Raw genomic sequence first — 27,701 nt, forward strand, 5'->3', positions numbered from 1 at the left:
TGGGTAGGAGGTGGGTGGGTGAGGTCAGGGGAGAAGCAGCTTGGCCCTCTCGCCTGGGCATCCTCCACACACCCCTCCCACTGCATCCAGAGTCAAAGCCAGTCTCCCCCCGCACCCTGACGCCTTTTCTTCCCCAGATACTCTGGTCGCTGGACTGCTTGTTCCCTGGCTCACTGCCTGTAGCCCTGCTGAATAAGGGGGTGAGGACAGAGAAACTCAGTTCCTTACTCTCTGCCCTGGACTCCCACACTGTTGGTGCCTGTGTCCCACCTAACCCAACTGTTGTGATTGTTTAGGTGACCCTCCTTCACCAGACCAGGCTTCGTCCCCAGCAGCCATCACAGGGCTCTGCACATGGTAAAGGCGATTGTGGCAGAAATGAGGCGAGGCCGTTTTCTGCCCATGGGGCCTTGGTGGCTGGCCCACGAGGTGGGAGGGGGACAGTGCGCAGCCACCTCGGAGATCCCAGCAGAGTAGTCACTCCACCTCGTCGCCCCGCCTCTGCGGGCGTGGCCTCGCTACTGACTCCAGTCCTGGGAGAGGGCGTGGCCAGGGCGGGGAGGTGCTGGCCCCGCCCTCCGGGGGAGTCACGTAGCTCTGCAGTCGCCGCAGCCTCATTTACGGGAGCCGGGCTTGGAGCCACAGCTGCTGCGGACCTGAGCCCGAGCTGCTCCTGTGGCTGCCGCAGCTAACTCGCCGCGCACAGGTGAGGTCCGGGGCGAAGCGGGAGCTGCTCAGCATCTCCGCTTCCTCTCCCTGACTCTTCTTTCTGCCTTCCTTACCCTGCTCCTGGGGGCCCCTGGATGTGCCTTCTCAGCTCTCTCCTTACATTCTCTCTCCTTTCTGTCCACTGGAAACCCCACACCACTGCTCAGCTTCTTCCTCTTACTCTTACTCACTCCTTCCTCTTACGCTCTTATGCAGCTTTGCCAACCCCAAATCTTCTGCCTACTGGATTGTTCCTTGGGGTTAGCCTCTCTCGCCCAGACCATTTTAATCCCAGCCTGCCTCTCCTAGGCTGAGCTCCCTCTCCAGTTCTCCTCCCCTCATGGCCCCCCTGGTCTAGGTCCTTCCGCCTGACTAGTTAGCCTGTCTCACCATCATCTCCCCACAAGTCTCCTCCCTGCTGCTCCTGCATCTCTCCCTCTCTCTCCTCTCAGGCTCTCTCCTCATTCCTTTCAACCCTGATCCTGTGCTCCCATTCTCCTGACTGCCTAGGCAGTTAGGTTCAGGGAATGGAGAAGAGGTTCTGGAAGCCTGTGGCCGTGTTTTGTGCCACTCCTCCTCCCTACCCCCACTCTTTTCCTCCAGAAGCTGAGGGAAGAGGGGTGATGGGTAACTTTGCCTCATTCCGAAGCCTCTGAAGTAAGTGCATTTTCCCTCAGGGCCCTGCTGAGGATGAGAAGAGGGAAGTTGGAAAGGCCAGGGCTTATGCCCACCTGAAGAAGGGGCCAAATTCGGTGAAAAAAGGGTTGGCATCTTTATGTGGGCAGTAGTTTCATTAGAAGACCTGCAGCTTTGGGGCTGCTCACCTCCCCACCCCCACCCTGGGGCTGGGAAGGGTGCCCAACAGGGACAAAAGGAGATGTGGGAATTGGAGCCCTGAGCCTGCTGGCTGTCAGAGGGATTGGTGCCATTTTAATGCCCAGGACCCACGCCAAGGACGGCTGCTGCCCTGTTCCCAGCCCCTCCTTGTTGGGGTGGAAGGAAACGGCCATCCCTCTCCGTATGGACAGGAGAGGAAGCAGCGGAGGTAGTGGGTGGGGTCCAGCTTTTATACCTTGTCTCCGTTCCACAGAACTGTCACCATGCCCCACTCGTACCCAGCCCTTTCTGCTGAGCAGAAAAAGGAGTTGTGCGACATTGCCCTCCGGATTGTGGCCCCAGGCAAAGGCATTCTGGCCGCAGATGAGTCTGTAGGTAGGTGGGGCCCTGGGGTCAGTGGGGAAGAGGTGTCCAGGGAGCCCTGGGGATGACCTTACCACCCTACTTTGTTTGCCCCCAGGCAGCATGGCCAAGCGGCTGAGCCAAATCGGGGTGGAGAACACAGAGGAGAACCGCCGGTTGTACCGTCAGGTCCTGTTCAGTGCCGATGACCGTGTGAAGAAGTGCATTGGAGGTGTCATATTCTTCCATGAGACACTCTACCAGAAAGATGATAATGGTGTCCTCTTCGTCCGTACCATCCAGGATAAGGGCATTGTCGTGGGCATCAAGGTGCAGCCACTGGCCCTGGATGGGGGCTGAGCATGGAAACAGGTGTGTGGGTGTGAGGGGTGGCAAGCGGAATCCTGCCTGGGTTCAGTTCTGTGCCTGTGTTTCCCCTTCAGGTTGACAAGGGTGTAGTGCCTCTAGCCGGGACTGATGGAGAAACCACCACTCAAGGTATAGGAGGGGTGGGCTTCAGGACCTCAGGGTTGTTGGGTGGTTGCTGCTGGCAAACAGGAGCAGAGTAATGAGGCTGGCACTATGCCCGCAGGGCTGGATGGGCTCTCGGAACGCTGTGCCCAGTATAAGAAGGATGGCGCCGACTTCGCCAAGTGGCGCTGCGTGCTGAAAATCAGTGAACGCACACCCTCAGCACTTGCCATTCTGGAGAATGCCAACGTGCTGGCCCGCTATGCCAGCATCTGCCAGCAGGTGTGCCTATGTGTGTGAGAGGGGGTCAGACGGGTGCTCTGTGCCTGGTGGCGAGAGGGTTACATGGCTTTCTTCCACCTTACCTACTGCCCATCCCAAGATACTCTGCTCTTACCTGCAGAATGGGATTGTGCCTATTGTGGAACCTGAGATCCTGCCTGATGGAGACCATGACCTCAAACGTTGCCAGTTCGTTACAGAGAAGGTGAGTCCACACCTGGGCACAGACATATACCACAGAGAAAGAGCCTGACAGGGAGCCTGTTCCCCACAGTCCCTGGCTCAGATGCAGGCGCCTTCCTCAGGCACTCTTTTACTTGATCCCAGAATGTACCTGTGAGTCTGACCTGTACCCACCCTCACAGTCATGCCCACCCAGCCCTAGACAGGGAACATAAGGTAGTGAGTGGCAGGGGCCCAGAACCTTAGTAAACCTCCTCTGATCCCCAGGTCCTGGCTGCGGTGTACAAGGCCCTGAGTGACCATCACGTGTACCTGGAGGGGACCCTGCTCAAGCCCAACATGGTGACCCCTGGCCACGCCTGCCCCATTAAGTATAGCCCAGAGGAGATCGCCATGGCAACTGTCACTGCCCTGCGTCGCACTGTGCCCCCAGCTGTCCCAGGTACCACCCTGCTTCCAAACCTGTTCCTTTCCCTAAGACCCATTCTCACGTTCTTCCCCCGTTCTTGTGACCTCCAGGGGTTCCTTACCCTGGAAAAATAAGGAGTGATCAATCAGTTTGTCTTCTCTTCTCCACCCTAGGAGTGACCTTTCTGTCTGGGGGTCAGAGCGAAGAGGAGGCATCTCTCAACCTCAATGCTATCAACCAATGCCCCCTTCCCCGGCCCTGGGCCCTCACCTTCTCCTATGGGCGTGCCCTGCAGGCCTCTGCACTCAACACCTGGCGAGGGCAACGGGATAATGCTGGGGCCGCCACTGAGGAGTTTATCAAGCGGGCCGAGGTTGGGAGCTAGAGGTGGTGGGTGGGGAGGTGGTGTGTAGCCAGGCAGGGTCAGCACCCAGAGGCTGTAGTCTGGGAGGGTTCAGCACCTGTGGACTGGGTCGGCCTACTTACCCCCTTCCTTTTGCAGGTGAATGGCCTTGCGGCCCAGGGCAAGTATGAAGGCAGCGGAGAAGATGGTGGAGCAGCAGCACAATCCCTCTACGTTGCCAACCACGCCTACTGAGTACCCACTCCATACCACAGCCCTCGGCCCAGCCACCTGCACCCAATTTTGCCTGTAGTTACGGCCAGGGCCAAGTAGCCATGAAGAGTGGAGATGCCTCCACCCAGCACTGAGTCATCTTCCTTTTTTCTCCTCCCCTCCCCTCTCCGATTGCTGCACCTGGGACCATTGGATGGGAGGATAGGGAGCCCCTCATGACTTGAGGGCAGGAGAACTTGCTAGAAGTCAGAGCAGGATGCCTGGGTCTCCCCCGTGCCTCTGCCAGCCCCCACAATTACCCCGTGACGGGATTGCTTCTCCTTGGGATCTCATTGCCCACCCTCTCTCCTGGGATCAGAGGGTAGGGCACCAGAGCTGACTCATGCTTTGGGTACATACCACATAGCAAATAAATGGTAGCAAAACATGCTACTTTGTCTGTCTTTTTTATACATCCAATTCCCACCTCCCAGTTTCTGATCTCTGCTGACTCCTGTCTCTGAGCCCTCTCTGACTGTGGAGGTGGAGAGGGTGGGTTTTGAGTCTTACTGGGCTTTAAGTTTGGGGGGGAGGGGCACACCCAGTCACCATTCTCAGCTCAGGCTCTTGCTGTTGATGTCCGAGGCTGGAGCGTGGCAGTATGGAGGGCTGTGAGTCTTTCGGGAACTGCCACTTCAGAGGCACTTGGCAGCAGGTGCAGAAGGATGGAGTGAGGCAGGACTCAAGCTACTTCTGAACGCAGCTTTTGCACATGGCCCCAAACTGGGATAAGAGGCGATGGGAGAAGTCTCTCACCTCTCAGCTGTGTTGAGCCCTGCTGAGGCTTGATACATTTCACCAGGGGGAGCCACTGCAGAAGGAGCACCTGGGTTGCCCAACAGGGAAAATCCCCAGGGCTCAGCGATGCCCGGACACAGCAGGGTATCTAGCAGGTTGCCGAGAGCCATTGCTCACTCCCATTTGGGATACATAGGGGCACAGAGGGAGCCAACTGAAGGGTCTGGGCAAGAGCAGACCTGGTGAAGTCTCATAATGAACTTTGACCACTTAGCTTGGACGTGGGGCTGTAGGTGGAGCACCGGGGTCTATCTGAGCAGATGAAAAGATGAGAGAACCTGCTGTGTGTTCTGTGTGAACTGGGGAGGCCATGCTCTGTGTGAAGTGCACAACCAATGCTCCGCCCAGCTAATTATTGCAATATGGGAGTGTAGGCTCAGTGTGGCCTGATCTTGTATTAATAAAAATAGCTCAAACTTACATAGTAGTCTCCTGCCAGGCCCTATTCTAATCACTTTACAGTTGTTAACTCATTTACTACAACAATTCTACATAAAGTAGATACTATTGCTATCCCTATTTTATTTATTTATTAAAACAATTTTATTTTTCTTGGCCCCGTCACGTGGCATGCGGGATCTTAGTTCCCCGAATCGAACCCACGCCTCCTGCAGAGTCCTAACCATTGGACCGCCAGGGAATTCCCTGCTATCCCTATTTTAATATGAGGAAACAAGCACAGAGAGGTTAATTAACTTCTCAAGCTCACTCAGGTAAAGTGGTGAAGCTGGGATTTGAACCCAAGTGATCAGGATCATCCAGAATTCTGTGCTCATGAATTTTCAAGAATTTTAAGTGAGGTATTCAGACTTTAACAAGTTGTAAATGAATTCAAATGAATTTAAAAAATATTAAATGAGCTAAATATCCTAAAAAGGTACTATTAGCTTGCTGCTCCGAAAGAGGAGCTCTATAATAGGGATGATAAACAATGATCGTGATAAGCGACTTTCCGTGTGCTCTTTCCATGAATGACCACATTTTAGTCAAGTATCTCCATTTTTCAGATGAGAACACTGAGACTTAGAGCTTCCCATGGTCTCCCGGCTAGTATTTAACAACTGCAGAGTTTGCGCTCTTATTCCCTGGGCTAGGAGTGGGTTCCACAAGGAAGCGGACGGTGTCTTCCAGCAAAACCGAAACCCGCACAGCTCCTCAATAGCCGGGACAGCGTCCTTCCAAGCTCTGGGAGAAGCCCTCTGCGCACCCCGCCCACCCTTCGTCGGTTTTCGTCTGGAGTGCCGCTCGTGATTGGTCGCGATCGCTGCCGTGGGCACGCCCACTCCTTGCAGGTTTCCGATTGGGGGAGACCTACGCAGCTCCTCCCCTCGGCGGCAAGAGCAGTTGGAAGCGAGTATGGCGGCCCCGGGGGCCGCAGCTACAGACTTAGGTGCGGTGGCATTCGGGAGGGGGCTGCGGCTCGCGGATCGCGAGGGAGGAATGTGGGGGTGGGGACTGTGTTGTGCCAGAGTTCTCGCCGATGGGGGTTCGGGGTTCGTCTCAGGCAGGATCCCTTCAGACTAGGGTCCGGGCCCCTCGCCGGGGAATCCCTTCGAGTGCGGGCTGAGAGGTTCTGAGTACAGGTTGCCGGGGCTCCTCCGCGTCGGGGGTGGGGCCGGCACCCGAGCCCACCTCTGGCGGCGCCTCAGTGGATCCCCCCGTGTCCCCAGAGGTGGTTCGAGGCAAACGCGCCGCCCTCTTCTTCGCCGCGGTGGTCATCGTGCTGGGGCTGCCGCTCTGGTGGAAGACCACGGAGACCTACCGGGCCCCATTGCCTTACTCCCAGATCAGTGGGCTGAATTCCCTGCAGGTAAGACCTCGGTGGTGGAGGACCAGGGGACAGCCCACCGGCAAGATGGAGACTCACGGATGGCCCTGATGCTTCTTCCCGCAGCTCCGGCTCATGGTGCCGGTCACTGTCGTGTTTACCCAGGAATCAGTGCCATTGGACGACCAGGAAAAGCTGCCCTTCACCGTTGTGCATGAGAGAGAGATCCCTCTGAAGTGTGAGTTCCTGATCAGGGCTGCCTTTCTGGTCTGAGTTCAGTCCGCAGATAGGTTGGATAGGAGGAGCATGGGTATCCCGTAAAGGTGATTACAAACTTATTAAAAGACCACTTTGAATGAACAGTGTGTTTGCTAAGCAAAAAAGCAGCTTTAAATTCAGTATTCACCATTAAAGGGGCAGTTTTATTCATAAAACGGTTGTGCTACCTGATCAGAAGTAGGTGATGCTCATTACGGGATAGGGGAGGATGTGGGATGTAGTGGAATGAACACAGGGTTTGGAATCAATTTGGACTTACATACGGGCCTTATTCAGTTTAACATTAAATACTTTACGGAGTGTTAGGCACGTAGGTATCAGGAATTTGGGGATGAATAAGAAATTGATATTGGTTTCAAGAAATTCATAGGTAGGGGAGAGAGACAAAGAAATCACAGAAGTATATAAGTATATAAGAAACAGAGATTGTACTTAAGAAAGAGACTATAACTGTCTGGAGGAAAGAAAGGTAGACAAGGTTTTGAGGGCTGTAATTTTTAAGCCAGATTTTTAAAGGATGTGTAGGAATTCAAGTTAAATAAGGAGGAGAGGGAGGGATAACACTAGTTAGTAATAATGATAGCTGATATTAGTTGTTCATTACTTGTTTCACCAGAAACTCGGTGGAACACTTTACACGTGTTGCTTCATTTAATCCTAACATTATGATCCCCATTTTAAGTCTCTTGTCTCTTTTATTATATACCAGCTCTCCCTACCCCATCCCAATATACTTGTTTTCATTGATTTGTTGGAGAAACCAGGTCATTTGTTTGATAGAACATCTCACATTCTGGATTTGGTAGATTTCTTCCTCCTGGTTTCATTTAACTTATCTTTCTAGTATCCATATTTCTTATAAACTGGTAGTTAGATCTAGAGGTTTACTTAAAATCAGTTTTTTTTAATTGTTTAAAATTTATTTATTTATTTGTTTGTTTATTTATTTAATTTATAATTTGGCTGCGTTGGGTCGTCGTTGCTGCACGCAGTCTTTCTCTAGTTGCAGTTGCAGTGAGCAGGGCTACTCTTTGTTGTGGTGCAAGGGCTTCTCATTGCGGTGGCTTCTCTTTTTGTGGAGCACGAGTTCTAGGTACACAGGTTTCAGTAGCTGCAGCACGCGGGTTCAGTAGTTGCAGTGTGTTGGCTCAGTAGTTGTGGCTCGAGGGCTCTGGAGCGCAGGTTCAGTAGTTGTGGCGCACGGGCTTAGTTGCTCTGCAGCATGTGGGATCCCCCCAGACCAGGGTTCGAACCCGTGTCTCCTGCATTGGCAGGCAGATTCTTAAGCACTGCGCTACCAGGGTAGTCCTAAATTTATTTTTTGGCCGCACTTCATGGCATGCAGGATCTTAGTTCCCCGACCAGGGATCGAACCCGTGCCCCCTGCAGTGGAAGCACAGAGTCCCAACCACTGGACTGCCAGGGAAGTCCCCAGGTTCAGTTTTTTTTTTTAACATCTTTATTGGAGTATAATTGCTTTACAGTGTTGTGTTAGTTTCTGCTGTATAACAAAGTGAATCAGCTATATGTATACATATATCCCCATATCCCCTCCCTCTTGCATCTCCCTCCCACCCTCCCTATCCCACCCCTCTAGGTGGTCACAAAGCACCGAGCTGATCTCCCTGTGCTATGCAGCTGCTTCCCACTAGCTATCTATTTTACATTTGGTACTGTATATAGGCACATATATGCAATGGAATATTACTCAGCCATAAAAAGAAATGAAATTGAGTTATTTGTAGTGAGGTGGATGGACCTAGAGTCTGTCATACAGAGTGATGTAAGTCAGAAAGAGAAAAACAAATACTGGATGCCAGCACATATATATGGAGTCTAAAAAAAAAAAAAGTGGTTCTGAAGAACCTAGGGGCAGGACAGCAATAAAGATGCAGACGTAGAGAATGGACTTGAGGATGTGGGGAGGGGGAAGGGTAAGCTGGGATGAAGTGAGATAGTGGAATGGACATATATACACTACCCATGTTCAGTTTTTTTTTTAAATTTAATTTTATTTATTTTTTTATACAGCAGGTCCTTATTAGTCATCGATTTTATACACATCAGTGTATACATGTCAATCCCAATATCCCAATTCATCAGACTGTGATTTCTTTTTTTTTTTTTTTCGGTACGCGGGCCTCTCACTGTTGTGGCCTCTCCCGTTGCGGAGCACAGGCTCCGGATGCGCAGGCTCAACGGCCATGGCTCACAGGCCCAGCCGCTCCGTGGCATATGGGATCTTCCTGGACCAGGGCACGAACCCGTGTCCCCTGCATCGGCAGGCGGACTCTCAACCACTGCGCCACCAGGGAAGCCCCCATGTTCAGTTTTTTAGGCAAGAATACTTTATAGTTGGTGTGTTGTACTTCCTATCGTGTTATATCATGTAGTGGCCTGGTTGTTTCACTTTGGGTGATACAAAGATGATTATTTAGTTCAGATATTGTCAGCTTGATTTCTGTATTTTAGTTCTCTGTCAGCCTTTCACCTGATGATTTTAGCATCTGTTGATACTGGAATCCATTTCATTAGGTTGCAAAATGGCAGTTTTTAAATTCTGCCATTTCTTCTGCATTCTTCTGGAATTCTGTAAAGAAGAACTTTCCCAATAAATTTTAGGTTCAGCTTGTCAAGTTCCAAGTGACGAAAAAAATCCCTTTGGGATTGCCTTACATGTTTAGATTAACTTGGAGAGAATTGATATTCTGAGAATATTTAATTTTTCCATCTAGGAGCCTTGTATGTGTTTCCATTTTATTCAGATCTTCTTTTATGTCATTGTGTAAAGTCCTGTTTTTCTTTTTTTTTCTTACAGTTTTGTACATGTATTCCTGGATATTTTTATATTTTTTATTGTTACTGCAATTGGGATTTTTAAAAATACTTGCTTTTTAAATTAGATATTGCTGGTATTTATTAGAAAGCTACCCATTCTTGCATTTTCTTATAATAGTTTTTTAGTTGGTTCTCTTTGATTCCCTTTGAAAATAATTATACTACTTCAAAAAGTGGCCATTTTGTCTCTTTCTTTCAAATATTCATGTTTCTCTTTTTTCACTTATTGCATTGGTCAGGAACTTCAGGAAGAACAGTGCTGAATAATAGAGGAGATAGCAGGCATCCTTGTTTTCGTGCTAATTTTAATGGAACTATAGTGTTTTGTCATTAAGTGTGCATCTTATTTTTATCAAGAATGTTCACTGAGTTTATTTTGAGACATCTATTGAAATGATCATATGGTTTTCCTCCTTTTACCTACTAATGTAATGAATATTGTAATAGATTTCCCTGTGGGGAGGGTACTTCAGGTTGAAGGTGCACAGCGAGAGGCAGGAGCTGGGCAGGTGGAAGAGGTGGAGTGTCATGTATTTATATCATCCGTGCAGAAATCATTAGAATTGGCTGTTGCTTCTTGGTATTTCTCTGCAGACAATCATCTTGCTCTCCTCGGACACTGGACAGCATTAGAGCTGGAAGGGTGGGCAGAGTCTGACACTTGCTCTTCTCATCCTGCTTCTTTCTTTTCTCTAAGACAAATTGAAAATCAAATGCCGTTTCCAGAAGGCCTATCGGAGGGCTTTGGATCATGAGGAGGAGGCCCTGTCATTGGGCAGTATACAAGGTACTAGGAGGGGTGATCATTTTAACAGGAAGGCCTCTTTTTCATTCTGATCTCTAAGTGTATAGTTTCCATATCTTGTCCTTTTTTTCTTGGCGGGGGGGCGGGCGGCCTGTGCCGTGCGTCCTGCAAGGATCTCAGTTCCCTGACCAGGGACTGAACCTGGGCCACGGCAGTGAAAGCCCAGAATCCCAACCACTAGGCCACCAGGGGACTCCCTCCATAACTTGTCTTAACTCCAAAACCCCTCTGGGAAAGCTGGGAATGAGATACCTTGTGTCTCAGCCTGGGCCACCGAGGGCCAAGCCTGCCCACAGTGTCAGCTGGGTGTGAGCGGGAGGTGGAGTGATGGGTTAGGCACCGTGTGGGAGCCAGAGGGAGAGGGAATGGTGTTTGCGCTCCTGATACACCACCTGTTCTTGTCCCCAGAGGCAGAAACCATGTTTGCTGAGCCATCGGAGCATGCAGAGGGCTCCCTGACAGTGTACGTGATCTCTGAACACTCCTCACTTCTCCCTCAGGTAGGGTGAGCAGAGAGGCTGCGGACATGCCTTCTCCCTTCAGCTTGTCCTCTCCTACGTCTCCTCCTTGCAGTATTGCTGTCCATTCCTTCCGTTTGCTACAGAAAACTCTCCTCAAGTATTTTTTAAAAAGAATGCAAATAGGGATTGTTTTCATTGACTCTGGGTCTTTCTAAATCCAAGGCTTGTATGTGGTTAAAGTTCCATTTTTTTTTTTAAATAAATTTATTTGCTTTTTTTATTTTTGGCTGTGTTGGGTCTTCGTTGCTGTGCGCAGGCTTTCTCTAGTTGCGGCGAGCGGGGGCTACTCTTCGTTGCGGTGCGCGGCCTCTCATTGTTGTGGCTTCACTTGTTGCAGAGCACGGGCTCTAGGCACGCAGGCTTCAGTAGTTGTGGCACGTGGGCTCAATAGTTGTGGCTCACGGGCTCTAGAGCACAGGCTCAGTAGTTGTGGTGCACGGGCTTAGTTGCTCTGTGACATGTGGGATCTTCCCGGGCCAGGGCTTGAACCCGTGTCCCCTGCATTGGCAGGCGGATTCTTAACCACTGCGCCAGCAGGGAAGCCCTTTTTTTTTTTTTTAAATTAATTAATTAATTTATTTATTTATTTATTTGGGCTGCATTGGGTCTTCTTTGGTGCACGTGGGCTTTCTCTAGTTGCAGTGAGCGGGGGCTACTCTTCGTTGAGGTGCGCGGGCTTCTCATTGCAGTGGCTTCTCTTGTTGCGGAGCACGGACTCTAGAGCACAGGCTCAGTAGCTGTGGCACACAAGCTTAGTTGCTCTGCAGCATGTGGGATCTTCCTGGACCCGGGCTCGAACCCATGTCCCCTGCATTGGCAGGCGGATTCTTAACCACTGCACTATTAGGGAAGTCCTAAAGTTCCAATTTAAAGTGGAAAAAAAATCAATAGGGTTAAAGAAGCTGGTTTGAATGGGCTGTGATGATAATATGAACAATACATTGACCTTTTCAGTTTCTGAGCAAAAGGCTTGGTGGGAGCTGTACCAGCTACCATTTTATTTTTTAATTTATAATGAAATATTTAATTATTACAAGAAGATGAAGGAAAATTTTAATAAACATCCATGTACCCACCCCCAGCTTGCAAACTATAATACAGCCCTGTGCATCTCCATGATTATATCCCATTCCCTTGCAGCCAAAGGTGACCATAGTTTGTATGTATCATTTTCATATTTTTCTTTCAAGTTTTATCACATATATCTCTGTAAACAATATGTTTAATTTTATATATTTCTGAACTTTATATAAATGCCGTAACGAAGCGCATGTTCTTCTCCAGTTTTCATTTGGCTTGACCTTTATGTTTGAATCATCTATGATAATATGTCTAGTTGAATCTAATGCATTCATTTAAAATTCTGTCTAATGTTTCATTGTATAAACATATCACAATTTATCCATTCTGTTGCTGACAGGCATTTGGATTGTCTCCAGTTTTATCCTATTACAAATAATGCTGCTGTGAAAATTCTTGTATTTGCCTCTTTGCCATTTGCCATTTACTTATATCAAACTTTCCCATTGTTTGTTTATTCTTGCTCAGCATGCCGTCTCTTAGTCTCCAGCCCATGAAGATAGAGCTGTTGCCTGCACCTATGTCAACTGGGAAGGAGAAGGGTACTGAAATGAATGAAAACACTCATATATACCCATAGCTCAGAAATGTTGACATAATAGTTCTCAATGAATCTAGAGAGAGGTGCAGGCCTGTTGGTCGGTGGCAAAAGGCCAGATTCTCAAAGACAGGAGCCAGAGTGCTCTTCTGCTTTCTTCCCTGAGCCGTGGGCATTCTGTCCCTTGCTTGCCCCTCATAGGACATGATGAGCTACATTGGGCCCAAGAGGATGGCAGTTGTGCGGGGGATAATGCACCGGGAGGCCTTTAACATCATTGGCCACCGTGTAATCCAAGTAGCCCAGGCCATGTCTTTGACTGAGGACGTGCTTGCTGCAGCCTTGGCTGACCACCTCCCAGAGGACAAGTGGAGCTCTGATAAGAGGCGGCCTCTCAAGTCCAGCTTGGGTAGGGTGACCGGGCTGTGCCACGGGAAGGGAGAGGGAAATGAATTATGTGGAGACAGTGGGGCAGGAGGGGAAGCTGCATGCAAACGCTTCACTCCTTTCTTCTGTGGTTTCATCTTTTTCTTAAAGCACTCAGTGTTCCTCATCCCAGTTTTATCCTCCCTTTGTGTCCATGATGGCAACCAGCCCCATTTCAGAGGAGAACCAAGTTCAACTCAGCCAGGGGTACAGGCTGCCTTTGATCCACAGATGCCTCTGGCTTCCCTGACTCCTGTTTTTATAGGCTATGAAATCACCTTCAGTTTACTCAACCCTGACCCCAAGTCCCATGACGTCCACTGGGACATCGAGGGGGCCGTCCGGCGCTATGTGCAGCCCTTCCTGAATGCCCTCAGGGCTGTGGGCAACTTCTCTGTGGACTCTCAGGTGAGGCTGGGAGCAATTTGAGGAGCCCTTTTCCCCGCTGCACCATCCTTTTCCAAGTCCCTCCATATTTGGCATTTACAAGTGTAGTCTGTTCTTCCAGCTCTTTGAGCTTGCTGATTTGCCAGGAAATTCCTGTGTATGTATATGGTTCTGGGGTCTACTTTTCCTTCTTGGTGTCCAGCTTGGGGAGTTCTGTCAATGCTTGTTAAAAAAGTAACTTCCTGAACTTCTAAACCCACAACTGCTTTCACCTGAATTAAGAAAAATGCTTTGATTTTATCCACGATGTCAGATTAGAATTAAATGTAACTGACAGAAAATACCTAGCTATTCAGTCTAAAAGGAGATGGCTCGCTGTAAGAATTCAAGTAGCTGGTGAAAAACAGCCCAGGGTTGAATGACTTGTAGGGACATCTGAACATCAATGATTCATGAGCAACACTATACATATCAAGGGATTAGAGGATTGGGCTAAATTTGTACTGACCCTGGATCTCCAGAGCTTTGACCAAATTGTGTATATTTTATTTGACATGCAATAAAAGAGGACTCTGTGGAAAAAAAAAAAAAAAAAGTAACTTCCTTATGGCTCCCTCTGGAACTGTATTCACCAGTTGTGCCATCCTAAAAATTTATTAAAAAACAAACAAAAAAACTTCCTGAAATATGTTAATGTAGTAACAATAAAGATGTGATGAATGTAGTCTTCTGAATTACACAGTGTCCTTTTAGGGAAAAGGTGGGAGACATTTTTATCAGGTCTTGGTAGCGGGAGAAATTACTTCTGAATAACTGATTTGATTTGATCTTGTGGACACTGAATTATGCTATTCTTTGTTTAGGCTGTGAGTACGCCTGGTAAAATAATGTGGTGTTCAAAACATGAATTTAGTGTGTTAACTTTACCCTTAGCTTTATTATTTTTTTCCCTACTCCTGTTTTCTCTCGGCCTTGATTTTTGTCTCTTATATTTTGCCCTGCCTAATGGTTATCTTTTTAAGGCACCTCAAATCTTTTGGGGGGACAAATTGGAATATAGCTCAGTAGACAAATAGCATGCTCCCTCTTTGCTCTACAGATCCTTTACTACGCAGTGTTGGGGGTAAACCCCCGCTTTGACCCAGCTTCCTCCAGCTATTATTTGGCCGCACACAGCCTCCCCCATGTCATCAACCCAGTGGAGTCCCGGCTGGGTGAGCTCCTGACGATGAGGGTCTTTCTGCCAGGCCAGGGAAGGACCCTGAAGGCTCAGCCTGGGGTGGGAGGCGGGTTGTATATAGCGATGGCTCCCAGGTTGGGTTGGTCCAAGGGCGTTGAGGAGGTGCTGGGCATTTAGGCTCCTTTTTCACGATAGTCTGTTGACATCTCCATCTCCACACTGTCACATCCAAAAGCATTGATAAAACATTCCCAACACTTTTTATAAACAAATGGATAGGCTGCATCTCCCTCCCTGCAAGCCGTCTAGGAAAAATATGGCCACACGTGTAGGAAAGCCAACACCAGAAGTACATGAAGGCAGAATTTGAATTGACAGTTCTGCTGATTGAGGCTGAGGAACCTTGAAGCTGGGGCTCCAGTTTTTCATTTTGGCGCTGGTACCTCAGAAGAGTAGGTAATACAGTACAGTAGAACTGTAATAGAGGCAAACCAAAGGGAGTATATCACTAGTTGTGGAATTTTAGGCACCAGGGTTAGGCCAGTGTGGACCAAGGGGTATGGGTGGGGCAGCACATGAGGCCTTGGCGAATTCCTCCTCCCTCCCTTCTTTCCTCCCTCCCTCCCTCCCTTCTTCCCTCCCTCCCTCCCTCCCTCCCTTCTTCCCTCCTTCCCTCCCTTCTTTCCTACAAGGTCCAAGGGACTGCTTTATGGCAGTGCCGAAAAAGGTGGGAGGCTGTTGGAGGAGAGGCGATTTAGGGGCAGTTTGAGGCTGAGGACTGCACTTCATGTGTGTGGCACATCTCGGGAGAATGCTGAGGTTCTTTACCACAGAAACCCAGGCCTGGAGGATATCCTAGTGATTATCAGTTGGGGAAAATGAGGCCCAGAGTGAGTGACCAGCAAGTTAGAGGCTGACCTGGACCTAAGATCTAGACCCAACGTGTTTGGTGTGCTGACTCCCCTTCTCTTTGTGCCACAGGATCCAGCGCTGCCTCCCTTTACCCCGTGCTCAACTTTCTACTCTATGTTCCTGAGCTTGTCCACTCCCCCCTGTACATTCAGGACAAGGATGGGGCTCCAGTGGCCACCAACGCCTTCCACAGCCCCCGCTGGGGTGGCATTATGGTATGTTCACACCACGGAGACCCCAGAGCCCAAACGTCAGGGGTGTTCCTTGAGACTGTTCCTTCTGTTGTTCCTCTGGTGTCCTCTGTGGCCCAGCCTGGGTTGGGGGGGGGTGGTGAGGTGCTGTGAGCTCGTGCCCCCCACCGCCCCCCGCCAGCCCCACTGCTGCTCTTTTCCATCAGTGTTTATATAGTAGCACCCTTTTGCACTTGCAGTTTGTGCTGACTTAGGACTATTCTGTGTATAACTTAGATCTTGGCCCTGTTTGTGGGAGTCTTAACAAGGTTGGGAATGTTGTCTCTCCTGTTAGATTGGAGTTTCTCATGGGTAGGAACTGTAAAATGGAATAAAAAATATTTCTTTAACAAGATTTTTGAGGGAGTAGGGGAGATAATTTATATAAAGCTCCTAATAGCAGGTATTCCAAAAATATTAGGTTCGTAATTTTTAAAGAGCACAGAGTATGTCTTCCTTTCCTCTCATGGCCTCCAGAGTGACTAGGGCAGAGCTGTGCACGATCCTGGCATGATGTTGAGGCACCCTTATTTCCCCCTGCAGGTATACAATGTGGACCCCAAAGCCTACAATGGCTCGGAGCTGCCGGTGAGAGTCAAGGTGGACATGGTGCGGGTGATGGAGGTGTTCCTGGCTCAGTTGCGGTGAGGTCCTGGGGGATCCACTTGGGGGTGAGGCCACTGAGACTGACCACAGTCTCCTGGTCTGACTGCAGTAAACCCTCACTTGGCAGGGATACCTTGGTTGTGCCTGGAGCCCCAAGGAAACCAAGAAAGGTTTCCAAGGATCACTTCATCCTTCTCTTAAGAAAGACTAGTTGTTGACAAAAAGTGTTTTAGGAAAAACAGGCTCATGAATGTCAGGTCCATAGGCTGTGATTAGGGATGCTTAAGAAAATAGCTGTTAATTCTTGTGCGAACGGATCTATTGATAGTGGCTTCCTGATGCCCTGTGTTAAGTATTCTAAGGCTGTGTCTGGGCTCATCAGGGAAGAGGATTCTGATTGATTAGCAATGTGTGCCATGGTGCAGGAATAGAGAGGCACAGCACACATGCCTTGTCAGAGGTGGTCATGGATCATCCCTTAAGTAAGGCTCAGGGGCCCCATTTGTCCAAAGAGAGGGTAGACAGGGTGAGGGGATTAAACTAGCTGGTGTTAATTAGAAATATTTTAGCCATGGAACCTTTTTTCGCACAAGATCTTAGAATATAGAAACAATATAGAAACAGGTAAAAGTGAAAAGCCACTGGTTAAAGTGGGGCTTGGGGCTCTGTGTTACTTAGTGTTGCTGCTCACCCCCTAAGACGCTAAGGCACTTCCTACAGCCCCTGTGGTTCTGGGTGAGATCGAAAATCCTAATAGTTATTCTAGGAATCCTAACCATCTTCTCCCACATTCTGCCGCTTTGACCTTCTTTGCTGTTCCTACAGGCTGCTCTTTGGGATTGCTCAGCCCCAGTTGCCTCCAAAATGCCTGTTTTCAGGGCCTAAGAGTGAAGGGATAATGAGCTGGGAGCTGGACCGGCTGCTCTGGGCTCGGTCAGTGGAGAACCTGGCCACAGCCACCACCACTCTCACTTCCCTGGCCCAGCTTCTGGGCAAGATCAGCAACATTGTCATCAAGGACAACGTGGCATCTGAGGTAAGCGGGCAGGGGATGGACTCTGTGGCCTAGGACTGGAGTGGCCAGCAGGGCCCAGGGTGTGGTGAAACCAGAGAGCCATTTGAGGTCCAGAGGATGTGTGGGCATGCCATCCTTGAGTGCCCAGGCTTCCTCTAGAGGTCAGTGCCAGCTCCCCAGTAAGGAGTCTTAAGTGCGGGTGTGAGGTGTTAAGCAGGCACTAAGAAGATACCCCCTAGCCCTTTTATACCGGCCTCCATATATCCTGGGCGAACTCCAGGCAACCTGCCTGGTAGATGGAAGACACAGTGAGGCCCTCTCCCACCCTCCCCACCAGCCGATGCCTAGGACTTTTTGGTAACCCCCTACCCCCTTCCTAGGTGTACAGGGCTGTAGCTGCAGTCCAGAAGGCAGCGGAGGAGTTGGCCTCTGGGCACCTGGTCTCTGCCTTCGTTGCCAGCCAGGAAGCTGTGACATCCTCAGAGCGTGCCTTCTTTGATCCCTCACTCCTCCACCTCCTCTATTTCCCTGATGACCAGAAGTTTGCCATCTACATCCCACTCTTCCTGCCTATGGCTGTGCCCATCCTCTTGTCCCTGTTCAAGATCTTCCTGGAGACTCGCAAGTCCTGGAAAAGGCCTGAGAAGATAGACTGAGCAGGCAGCATCCCAGTAGGAAGCCTTCCTTTCCAGCCAGGAGGGGAGGGGTTAGATTGAGAGGCGCATAATGGGGCCTGCCACAGATGACTTGTCTCCAGCCTGCTCTGTTGCCACTCCAGCAGTCAAAGTATAACACTCCTTCCCATTCTTCTGACTCAGATCCCTCCCACTCTTCATCCCCCCACCCCCCACCCCCCATCCTCAAAAGACACATCATCTGGGCCTCCTTACCCGGCCTGAACTTGAAGGCGCTTTTCTATCTCCCTCTGGAGCAGGGGCAGCTTGTGCTTCTGCCCTGTTCCTCACAGTCCTCTTGCACTGAGAGGGAGCATTAGGGGAAAGCCCTGGGTTGGATTCTAGGGCCCTTGCCTCCACGCTTCTCTCTAATCCCTCAGGGAGAGCCCTAGCACGCTCTCATAGAAGGGGCCAAGCACCTGTCACCTCTGGGACCTTCTCCTTTACTCCCCTCCCTCCTGGCTGGCTACACCTGTTGGGTGCAGCCTGATGCTGGGTGTGGCAGAGGTTCCCTTCACCCTTTCATAGAGGCAGTGTGGTGAGCGGGGAAAGTTCTGGACTTGGGATTAAGCATGCCTGAATTCAAACCCTTGCTTCTGTACTTATCATCTGGGGAGCTTTGAACAAGCCACTTAACCCTCTCTGAGCCTCAGTTTTTCATTTGTTAAAATAGTACTAATGATACCTCCCCTACAAGTTGGTTGTGAGGATTAAATGGGATGAGCATGTGATAGTGTCTGGCATATTCTAGGCTCTCAAGAAACATTGGTTGAATGTGAATTGGAACGATATGAAGTATGAGCATACCTTTCATTCACATTCGTGTGTAAGTAATGGTTTCCTGGTGTCTGTCCTCCTGGGCTCACTGGTCCATTTTGCTTCCACCTGGCCATGTGCCCTTCTTGCGTTGATGTCCTGGAGGGCCCTGTGGTGGCTGGACATTGTAGGCTGTTGTCCTTCGGTACGTCCTGGGTTGTCTAGCAGGGGGTCTGGGAGAGAATAGCTTGTACCAGTGTAAGCCCTCAGATACTAACTGATTCATAAATTGAAAACAAGAACATACAGTTGACCCTTGAGCAACATCGGGGGTGGGGTGCCCACACTCTGTGCATTCAAAAATCAGAGTATAATTTATATTTGGCTCTGTTGATCTGCAGTTCCATATCCAGAGATTCAGCCAACCTCCCATCGTGTAGTACTGTAGTATTTTCTACTGAAAAAAATCCACAAATAGGTGGACCCACGCACTTCAAACCCATGTTGTTCAAGGGTCAACTGTATTGAGCACAGGCTGCACGGGGCACTGTGCTAGGTGCTGGGTATTATAGAGAACAAAGACAGGATATCCACTTTCACCGAACTGGTCTTTTAGGAGGCGGAGTCAGTGAGCAAATGAAACTAATTTCAGATAATGCCTTAGAAAGAAAAAACAGGCTGATCAGATAGTGACTGGGGGTGTTTGAGAGGGTCTCTGAGCAGATGACATTTGAGCTGAGACCAGAAGGACAAGAGGAGGCCATCTGGGGGAAAAGCATCCCAGGCAAAGACCCTGAGGCAGGAACTCGCTTGCGGGGCAGAGGGAGGGGCGGAGTGGCTAGAGCACAGCGAGTAAGAAGGAAAAGGTAGCCAAGACCCCTTAAAATCCCTATCGAAAAAATGAAAGCAGCCCAGGGCGGGCCGCCTCCCTGCCCCGGGTGAGTAGCCCAGGTGGGCGGGCGGTGGGCGGGGCCAGTACCGGGCCCACCCAGGGGGCGGGGCGGTACCTGGGGCCCCTGCCCGGCCGGGGGCGGGGTTGCGGACGCTTCCCCTTCCCTCGGCTCCCGCCGGCGCAGGCAGCTGCCGCGGCAGCAAGCTAGCTGCGGCCCCGCGAGGCCATGAAGGTGAAGAAGGGCGGCGGCGGCGGGGCCGGGACGGGGGTGGAGCCCGCTCCAGGGGCCTCGGGCCGGAGCGTGGAGACCAAGCCGGAGCTGCAGGCGGAATCCGAATCCGGGTCCGAGTCGGAGCCGGAGGCAGGCCCGGGGCCCAGGCCGGGGCCGCTGCAGAGGAAGCAGCCGATCGGGCCGGAGGACGTGCTGGGGCTGCAGCGGATCACGGGCGGTGAGCACCCGCGAGGGAGCGCCACCCGCGGGCGGGAGCGAGAGAGCACGAGAGGGGGCCCTCGAGGCGCGCGGAGCCCGGGCCCCCGCCCCCTTTCCCGCCCTCCCCCCGCCTCCCCTCCCCCTCCACGTCTGCCTCCAGGCCTGAGATCTCATGTTCCCCCTAACCCTGATCTCTCTCTGCGCCCCTCTTGTCCCTTTAGAGATTTATTTCCACCCCACGCCTTCCTTTTTCAGGAGTCCATCCCCCTTTCCCAGGTGGAAGTGGAGCAACACCTGCAACTGTGACCCCTTCCCCACAGAGTCTTCAGAGCCCTTTGAAGATTTTCTCTGCAATAATGAGGAAGGGGGCTGAGTGCAGTCTACCCTCAGTCTCCTCCACCCTGGAGGCTAGGTGGAGGCTGAGTTACTAGGGTGGTATCAAAACCCTCAGTTCTCCCCGACCATTAATGCCTTCGCCCTGGACACCCCAGGAAGTCTGGGGCCATCCCCCTCCCCAGGAAAGGACCTGAGGAGGAAGCTTCAGTGGGTTGGCTCTGGGCGCTCTCAAGGGAGTGGGTTAATGCCTACCCTTAGCCTGGACTAGGGCCTGTCCTGTTTTGGGAGGCCAGGTCTCCACTGTGGTTGAGTTTCTGAGCTGGACTGCCTAAATTGAAGTTCCAACTTTGCCATGTAATTGACTGTGTGACCTTGGACTAATAACTTCACCTCTCTGAGCATATTCATCTGTAAAACGGGGATAATGGTACCTACCTTGCAGAGCTATTGTGAAAATAAATCCTCTGATTTTGCACCATGACTGGCATGCTGTGCATGCCCTGTAAATAGGGCTCTTTTATCAATAGTACTGAGGGCCCCACAGGACTGCTCATGGCTGCTGCCTAGAGGCAGACAACTGGGCATTCAGGGCAGGGGACGGCGTCACCATAGGCAGAGAACAAGGGCTGGAAAGTCTCATGGCAGGGGCAGTGGCTGAGCCTCAAAGAACAGAAGGCGTTTGGAGTGGCCTACTACCTTGGCCCCATTGATTAGTAAAACTGCCGCAGCTCCCTCTGAGAGAGCAACTCTTGGGGCTCCCCTGTGGGGGTAGGGGGCAGATGCTGGAGTGGACCTGAGCTCTGGAGCTGCAGGAGCAGCAGAGCCCAGGGCTTCCAAACAGAGCTGTGGAGGAGACCATAATGGCAGGTCTAGGCCTGTGCGTCTGGGTCCTCGGGGGACCAGCACCTCCCGTCTCTCTGAGCCAGGCAGCAACCATTCTTGGCTAGGCCCCCAGAGCGCTGAGCTGCCTTACCCAAGCAGGCACTGGTAGAGGGAGGGGGCCTGGCCCAGTCCGATGTTGGTGCCAATTGGGCTGTAATTGGCAACAGCAGCATTTAAGATTCAGGTTAGCTCTGGGGCAGAACTTCCTTATAGGGTGTCTAACTTGTCCAGGTCCTAGGTAACTTTAGAGGTTATTTTGCAACTATGGGGGCTTCCAACCCATGTACAACCGTGTGTCTCTGAATTTGGAGGAAATTTATAGCCCTTAGAGACGCGGCATCTGCTGTAGATGAGCAGAGGAAGAGTCTTCACGGGAGCCCTTTCTTTTGTAGAAGTTGAGAACAGGGCTCCAGGACTCTCCCCACTGACACCCCTGCCTGGTCTCTTCTGACCCTAATCGCACAGGTCTGAGGTTTTTTGTTCCTGGATTACTGAGCCCTGAATCCAGCTTAGGAAGCTATTTGTGGCTGAGGGGAAGGGAGCAGTTGTGTTCTGAGCCTTCGGCCAGTCTGCCCCTTATCTGGCCTGACCCTGGGTCCCAGGCCTCATCCTCCTCTAGCAGAGGGAGGGAGTGGAGGTGGTGTCCTGAGCTATGGGCCTCTCCTGTTCCTCACTTCCTCTAAGGACAGAGGAGTTGATAGGTTGAGTTTGCGGTAGAATAGACTGAGGTCATACTGCAAGTTGTTCTCAAATGAGAGGAGAGGCTCCTTAAGTTAGAGAATGGGGGAAGAAGGAGGGCTTTCTGGGGAGCTGGGAGTTGGGCAACTAGGATGCTGTTCCCAGTTCTGCCACATCCTCTCCTTAGGCCCCGCACCCTCCTTCTACATCTTTGGATTAGTGCTTACTTTCTGTGAAAATAAGGTGTGTACAGGGTGAGGTAGGAGTTGCCTACTTCCATTCCTCCTCCTCACCTCTTACCACCATGAGCTGTGATGGGCAGACCAGGGCTCAGGCCCCTCCACAAGCCCTATGTAGTCCCTGCTGGACCCCAAGGTGCCAGGTGGCTACCAGGAGGGCTTCCTGGAGGGGGCTGCCCCAGGCTTGAGGGAGAGAGAATGACTTTACATTCACTTCCTCTTCCTGCCCCAGAGGGATAAGAGGTGGTCTAGGGGCCTGGAGGGTGATTTCCGGGCCTCTACGTGGAGGATGTGATGCTAGGCAGGCTGACAGCACCAGAGCCCCCGCTGTACCTCTCTGTTCCTTCCTATTCGCTGCCAGGGCCTCCTTGGGTGCTTGCAGTTGCTGCTGCAAGAGCAGTGAGGGTTGGATCAGGCCCTGGTATTTCTAAGCTTCCTCAAGCAGGGCCCACCACTATTCCTGGTTCCTCTTCTGGGCTCGAGGACTCCCCTTACCCCATGCACACCCCCGATGCACCTGCCACACCCTATTACTGGCCTTGCCTGTACTCTTCTCTCTGGGGGTGGCTCAGCATCAAGGCTGGATGGATGACCTTTGAGGGGGTTCCCTCTGTTTGCTAAGACCTCCTCCTGCTTGAAGATCAACAGGGATGGGAGCAAAGGTGGCTCCCTTCCCCCCAGTATTCCAGGCTCTGGGCTTGAGTCAGCAGAGCTTTGGCTAAGCTGCTTAAGGGAGCTGGGTTTGTGTAAGCCTCTTATGGGGAGAGGAGGGGCCGGGGCGGGGGGTGAGGAGGGATAGGGAAGGGGTTGTTCGCTTGCCCCAGCACTACCCAGCTCAGAGAAAGTCCTCGATTGACACACCTAGATATGTGCCAGGGGTGGCTATGGGGTGGGGGCGGAGGCATCCTCTCCCGAGTTAGAGCTGTGTCACCCCTGTTAGAGTGAGGTTCCTAAAAGCAGGGCTCTATCTTCCCTCTCATGGTGGCGGGGGAAGGGCTCCCCATCAGATTAGAGACTCATTTGGTTAAACGTCACCGAGCCAGTCCTGGCAAAGCAGAGGCTGGAATAAGGGCCCTCAACCCCTGTGTGGGCGGCAAAGTGTTGGGGAGGTGACCTTGTCCTCCACCCTGCCCCTCCCTGACCCTAGAGGCTACCAGGATGGAACCATTTGTCTCCCATTAGATCCCAATGGCAGAGTTATGTCTCCCGCACACTATGGGTGGTCCACCAGGGTGGGGGCTCAATTCTCTCTTTCTGCAAGGCAGTGACCTTAGAAGCAGGAAAGGTGGTAGCTAGTTCGGGCTTCCACTAAAGCTGAGTTGGCAGCAGGGGCTTCTGGGCAGGCCCCTTCCTTGCTCAGCCGCCCGTCTTCCTTAGACTACCTATGCTCCCCTGAGGAGAATATCTACAAGATTGACTTCGTCAGGTTCAAGATTCGGGACATGGATTCAGGCACTGTTCTCTTTGAAATCAAGAAGCCCCCAGCCTCAGGTGAGTGGGTTGGGTGGGCCATCGACAGAGGGAGGTGGGCGAGGGCTGTGAAATGGGCTGCCCAGGGACTCCTCAGGCCACAGAGGAGTCAGAGCAGAGCTGGGATTTGCACCCAGGCCTTCTCAGGAGACACCAGGCAGGGGGGCCTCTGCCTGGGGCTGGGCCTCTTCTTTTCCTTCCCGTGTGCTCCTGGGGTTGGACATCTTGGGAAGACAATCCTGCCTCTTCAGTCCCTGCCAGCCTGCCCCCTGCAGGCCCCCCTGGGAACTGCAGTCCCAGAGGCCCCAGGTCGTTTTGTCTCTTGCGGCTCAGGGAATCTCAGTTGAAATTGGTGACCCGCTGACCAGCTGGAAGCAATTGGAAGCATTCAGCCAGTGGTCTGAACCCTCAATATACATCAGGATCTCCTGAGGAGTTCTGAAAAATTCAGACAGATGAGGGCCTTGGGGTGAAAGCCCGGGTGGGCATGGGCCCCAGCCTGAAGCCCACTGAGCCCCAGCTGGGGTGCATTACAGAGCGGTTGCCCATCAACCCACGGGACCTGGACCCCAATGCTGGGCGCTTTGTCCGCTACCAGTTCACGCCTGCCTTCCTCCGCCTGAGGCAGGTGGGAGCCACGTGAGTCACTGGGCCGGGGTGAGGGCTAGGGGTGGGGGCTGAGGTGCCGGTGAGGGTGGTAGGGAGCCCTTCCTGAGTCCCAGCTCAGCCCCGCCCCCTCCTCTCACTCAGCGTGGAGTTCACAGTGGGAGACAAGCCTGTCAACAACTTCCGCATGATTGAGAGGCACTATTTCCGCAACCAGCTGCTCAAAAGCTTTGACTTCCACTTTGGCTTCTGCATCCCCAGCAGCAAGAACACCTGCGAGCACATCTATGATTTCCCCCCTCTCTCTGAGGAGCTGAGTGCGTGGGCAGGGCCCTGTGGGAGGGATACAGGGGGACTCAGAGAGACCAAGTTGTGGGGACTGTGGGTCTGAGCCCCTTTCTTCCCTCCCTGGGTCTCTTGTGTCCGGCCACCATTCGTGTGTCACCTGTAGGGAAACTGAGGCTCAAAGAGGCTGGGGGAACTCTTTGTTCAGCTTGTCTGCGTCCCCTAGTCCTGAAGCCCTTGCAGTGGCCTGGCTCAGGCTTCTGACCTTTGCCCCAACTGGCTGGGTCTCTCTTGCAGTCAACGAGATGATTCGTCACCCATATGAAACACAGTCTGACAGCTTCTACTTCGTGGATGACCGGCTGGTGATGCACAACAAAGCAGACTATTCCTACAGTGGGACGCCCTGACCCCCAAACCAGCCCCTACCCCAGGAGGGCCCGGGGCCCGCAGCCGTGACCACCCCAGCACTCACCTGTCAGCCCCAGGTCTTCCGCCTGGGCAGTGCTCCAGAAGCCCTGAACCCTGAGTCAGTGTTGGGAGGGCGGGTGCCTGATGTCCCCCGTCCAAGTCTGTGCAGCCCATGGGGCCTGGCACGTGGGGTGGGGTGGTGGGAGGCTGTTTGCCTCCATAGCCAGGAAGACCTCCCGTGGGAGGAGTAGCCAGGACTTCCGGACAGCCAAGCTGGGCCTCTTGGGCCCAAGTTTCAGAATAGTGTTCCCCTATCCAGGCTTTGACTAGGTCGGGGCAGGGGGTCCCATTCCCTGTCCCCTGCCCACCACTGACAGGCCATTTAGAGTCGTAAATTCACAGAGGAAGGTCCTTGTGGGGTCTGGCAGTTAAGCTTCCCAAGGGGGTCTGGGCCCTGACCGCAGCCCCAGCCTCTACCATCAGGGGCTGAGATCCTGCCTGAGGTGTGAGAGGGACCTGCCCAGATTGCAGCCTGGGGTAGGGGCTGGACCAACTGTATATAGTTTTCAATAAACTCTTTCTCCTTTTCTGTTCTCTGGTTGTGGGCCAGCATGTGTGTGTGGTGGTGGCTGAGGGGGCCGTGATGTGGTCCCAGGGCCCTCCTGTCTCCTAACCCGCTGCAGCCTGACCCCACACCCGGCATCTAGAGTCAGCATTTAGTATGTGTTGCAGCTGGAAAGGGTTTTTCCTTTGATAAGGAAGGAGACCCAGGCCTTGAGAGGGGAAGCTTTGGCCAAAAGTCATAGCCAGCCCTGAAGAACAGAGAGAGGCTGGGACAAGGGCCCCCGACTCTACGGTGGGAGGGGAGGTGTTGGGGAGGTGGCCTTGCCCTTTACTCCACCTTCCCTGACCCCCAGAGGCCACTAGGACCGTTAGGTTGTCCTTTTAGCCCTCATCAGTGAGAGAAGGCTGAGGCCTGGAGCCATCTTGCCCTCAGCTCCCTTGGGGAGGCCCCCTGGCCCGGCTGCCCTGCATGTAACACCACCCCCAGTCCTACCCCAGACCCAGAGGAGGTCTTCATTTCCTTAATGGAGGAAATTCAGGAACTGAGATCGGTGGAGTTTACTGCAGGGTTTACAGCTTACTGTTCGAAGCGCCAATTTGGATACACGTGGCGCTAGTGCTCCCGCTCCCTCTCCCTCTCTGGGCTGAGGAGTTCATCTAACCCTGAGAGGCCTAGAAGGGCTGGAATTCAACTGGGTTCTGTGGAGCACTTGCTGGGGGCCAGGACCTGGGCTGAACTCTGGGATTCTAAAATGAGTGAGACACAGGGATCAAATACCTGTCCCTAGAATAAGATGAACTGGTCATACAGGGGAGCAAGAGTCGTCCTGCTTGGAGGGTCCTAGGGAGGACTCTTGGAAGAATCTTATTCACCCCAGCATTCAGGCCACAAACAAGGGATTCAGTCTCAACTCCTCCCTGTTTCCAGCTCCATCCAATCAGTCACCAGTCCTGTAGATTTCGCCTCTTAAAAATCTCAACTTCATCTACTTCTCTCCAGTTCCTTCCCCTCTCACTCGAATTCCTACAGTTACACTCCTCAACACCCCTCTGCCACTACTATGGTAGTACGTGGACTCTGGAGCCAGACTGCCTAGATTTGCATCCTGACACTGCCACTTAATAGCTGTGCAATGTTGGCAGTGCAAGTTAACCTCTCTGGGCCTGCATTTTCTGAAAAATGGGCATAATCCTCAGAATTGATTGTGAGCAGTCTAAGTTAACACATAGAAAGCACCCAGCCTTGGGCCTAGCACTCAATATATATTGGCTCTTATTAGCTTCATTCTTTCCAATTCACCCTTCACTCAGCTGCCAGAGATAATCTGGCCAGGTCATTCCTGCTTAGACCTCCTCAGTGGCCCACCATTGTCCTCAGGGGAAGCCCCAACACCTGAACCACAAGGCTCCACCGGTCTTTCACATTGTAAATATTCACTTTCTTGAATGCAGCTGATAAATCTTGCCTCCAAACCTTTGCTCTACGCCATTCACTGTGCCTAAATACTCTTCCCTCATCTCTTCCTGTCAAAGTCGTCCTAAATTTTCAAGCATTTGTGGCGGTGGCTACCTGGCTCTACTGGTGTTCAGTGAGCAGGGGGCAGGAATGCCAAATGCGCTCCACTTGATGGGACACTCAGTGCTAACCGTCCACCCCTCACAATGGAGGGTCACTGAATGAGTGTGTATAACCCCAGGGAAGGCCAATGAGCATTTGAGAGCAGGGCAGCGGAAGAGGAACCAGTGATGGAGACAGGAAGAAAAGCCGGAGAGGTGAGGGTACGAGCCTGTTTGGGAGCAGGCTGTGTTAAAACTGAGGGAAGAGGGCTTCCCTGGTGGCGCAGTGGTTGAGAGTCCGCCTGCCGATGCAGGGGACACGGGTTCGTGCCCCGGTCCGGGAAGATCCCACATGCCGCAGAGCGGCTGGGCCCGTGAGCCATGGCCGCTGAGCCTGCGCGTCCGGAGCCTGTGCTCCGCAACGGGAGAGGGAAGAAAGAATTTCACCAAGAGGTAAGTGGTCAGCAACTGTCAGCTGTCACAAAGGGGAGGAAGGGGCGTGGGATGGGAGGGGTTTGGGTTTGCAGATGAGGCTGTACAGGTATACAAGTGTTTGGAGTTGGAAGTGTTGTTTTGGGGGTTACAAGTCTACAGAGGAGGTATAGCAAGCAAAGGGGACTTTTAGGCCAACATAGGTGTCAGGAAGAAAACCCTCCCCTACCACTCTGGTAACAGTGCTCACTGCACCTG

The 27,701-nt window shown here is 52.0% G+C and overlaps 3 protein-coding genes across 3 annotated transcripts; all 3 read left to right on the forward strand.

Annotated features, from left to right (window-relative positions):
* The first annotated feature begins 603 nt into the window (after positions 1-603).
* Positions 604-4,236, forward strand: ALDOC (aldolase, fructose-bisphosphate C). Its single transcript, XM_082603710.1, has 9 exons — positions 604-706; positions 1,799-1,920; positions 2,006-2,217; positions 2,331-2,385; positions 2,480-2,640; positions 2,762-2,845; positions 3,091-3,265; positions 3,406-3,605; positions 3,735-4,236. The coding sequence occupies exons 2-9, from the start codon at positions 1,809-1,811 to the stop codon at positions 3,828-3,830; spliced, it is 1,095 nt and encodes a 364-aa protein (XP_082459836.1). The 5' UTR covers positions 604-706; positions 1,799-1,808; the 3' UTR covers positions 3,831-4,236.
* Positions 4,237-5,972: 1,736 nt separating this feature from the next.
* On the forward strand, positions 5,973-18,492 carry PIGS (phosphatidylinositol glycan anchor biosynthesis class S). The gene is made up of 12 exons (XM_082604559.1): positions 5,973-6,036; positions 6,317-6,456; positions 6,541-6,652; positions 10,229-10,318; positions 10,745-10,836; positions 12,677-12,884; positions 13,167-13,309; positions 14,388-14,502; positions 15,450-15,595; positions 16,154-16,254; positions 17,042-17,252; positions 17,612-18,492. The coding sequence occupies exons 1-12, from the start codon at positions 6,003-6,005 to the stop codon at positions 17,885-17,887; spliced, it is 1,668 nt and encodes a 555-aa protein (XP_082460685.1). The 5' UTR covers positions 5,973-6,002; the 3' UTR covers positions 17,888-18,492.
* A 166-nt stretch (positions 18,493-18,658) lies between these two features.
* UNC119 (unc-119 lipid binding chaperone) lies at positions 18,659-25,484 on the forward strand. The gene is made up of 5 exons (XM_082604560.1): positions 18,659-20,002; positions 23,496-23,609; positions 24,125-24,227; positions 24,339-24,511; positions 24,777-25,484. Exons 1-5 carry the CDS (start codon positions 19,780-19,782, stop codon positions 24,887-24,889), a joined length of 726 nt encoding a protein of 241 aa, XP_082460686.1. The 5' UTR covers positions 18,659-19,779; the 3' UTR covers positions 24,890-25,484.
* Positions 25,485-27,701: the final 2,217 nt, after the last annotated feature.

The sequence above is a fragment of the Mesoplodon mirus genome (assembly GCF_964341445.2).
Source record: "Mesoplodon mirus genome assembly, chromosome: 18".
NCBI classification, from domain to species: Eukaryota; Metazoa; Chordata; class Mammalia; order Artiodactyla; family Ziphiidae; genus Mesoplodon; species Mesoplodon mirus.

What these genes read in the sequence shown, in the direction of transcription:
- ALDOC (XM_082603710.1), top strand. Translation starts at nt 1,809, where the DNA reads ATGCCCCACTCGTACCCAGCCCTTTCTGCTGAGCAGAAAAAGGAGTTG. An exon ending in TGGAGAAACCACCACTCAAG is followed by an intron (nt 2,386 to 2,479) that starts GTATAGGAGGGG and finishes CTATGCCCGCAG; the next exon opens with GGCTGGATGGGCTCTCGGAA. An exon ending in AGTTTATCAAGCGGGCCGAG is followed by an intron (nt 3,606 to 3,734) that starts GTTGGGAGCTAG and finishes TTCCTTTTGCAG; the next exon opens with GTGAATGGCCTTGCGGCCCA.
- PIGS (XM_082604559.1), top strand. Translation starts at nt 6,003, where the DNA reads ATGGCGGCCCCGGGGGCCGCAGCTACAGACTTAG. An exon ending in GTGTTCCTGGCTCAGTTGCG is followed by an intron (nt 16,255 to 17,041) that starts GTGAGGTCCTGG and finishes CTGTTCCTACAG; the next exon opens with GCTGCTCTTTGGGATTGCTC. An exon ending in AGGACAACGTGGCATCTGAG is followed by an intron (nt 17,253 to 17,611) that starts GTAAGCGGGCAG and finishes CCCCCTTCCTAG; the next exon opens with GTGTACAGGGCTGTAGCTGC.
- UNC119 (XM_082604560.1), top strand. Translation starts at nt 19,780, where the DNA reads ATGAAGGTGAAGAAGGGCGGCGGCGGCGGGGCCGGGACGGGGGTGGAG. An exon ending in CAAGAAGCCCCCAGCCTCAG is followed by an intron (nt 23,610 to 24,124) that starts GTGAGTGGGTTG and finishes GGTGCATTACAG; the next exon opens with AGCGGTTGCCCATCAACCCA. An exon ending in CTGAGGCAGGTGGGAGCCAC is followed by an intron (nt 24,228 to 24,338) that starts GTGAGTCACTGG and finishes CCTCTCACTCAG; the next exon opens with CGTGGAGTTCACAGTGGGAG.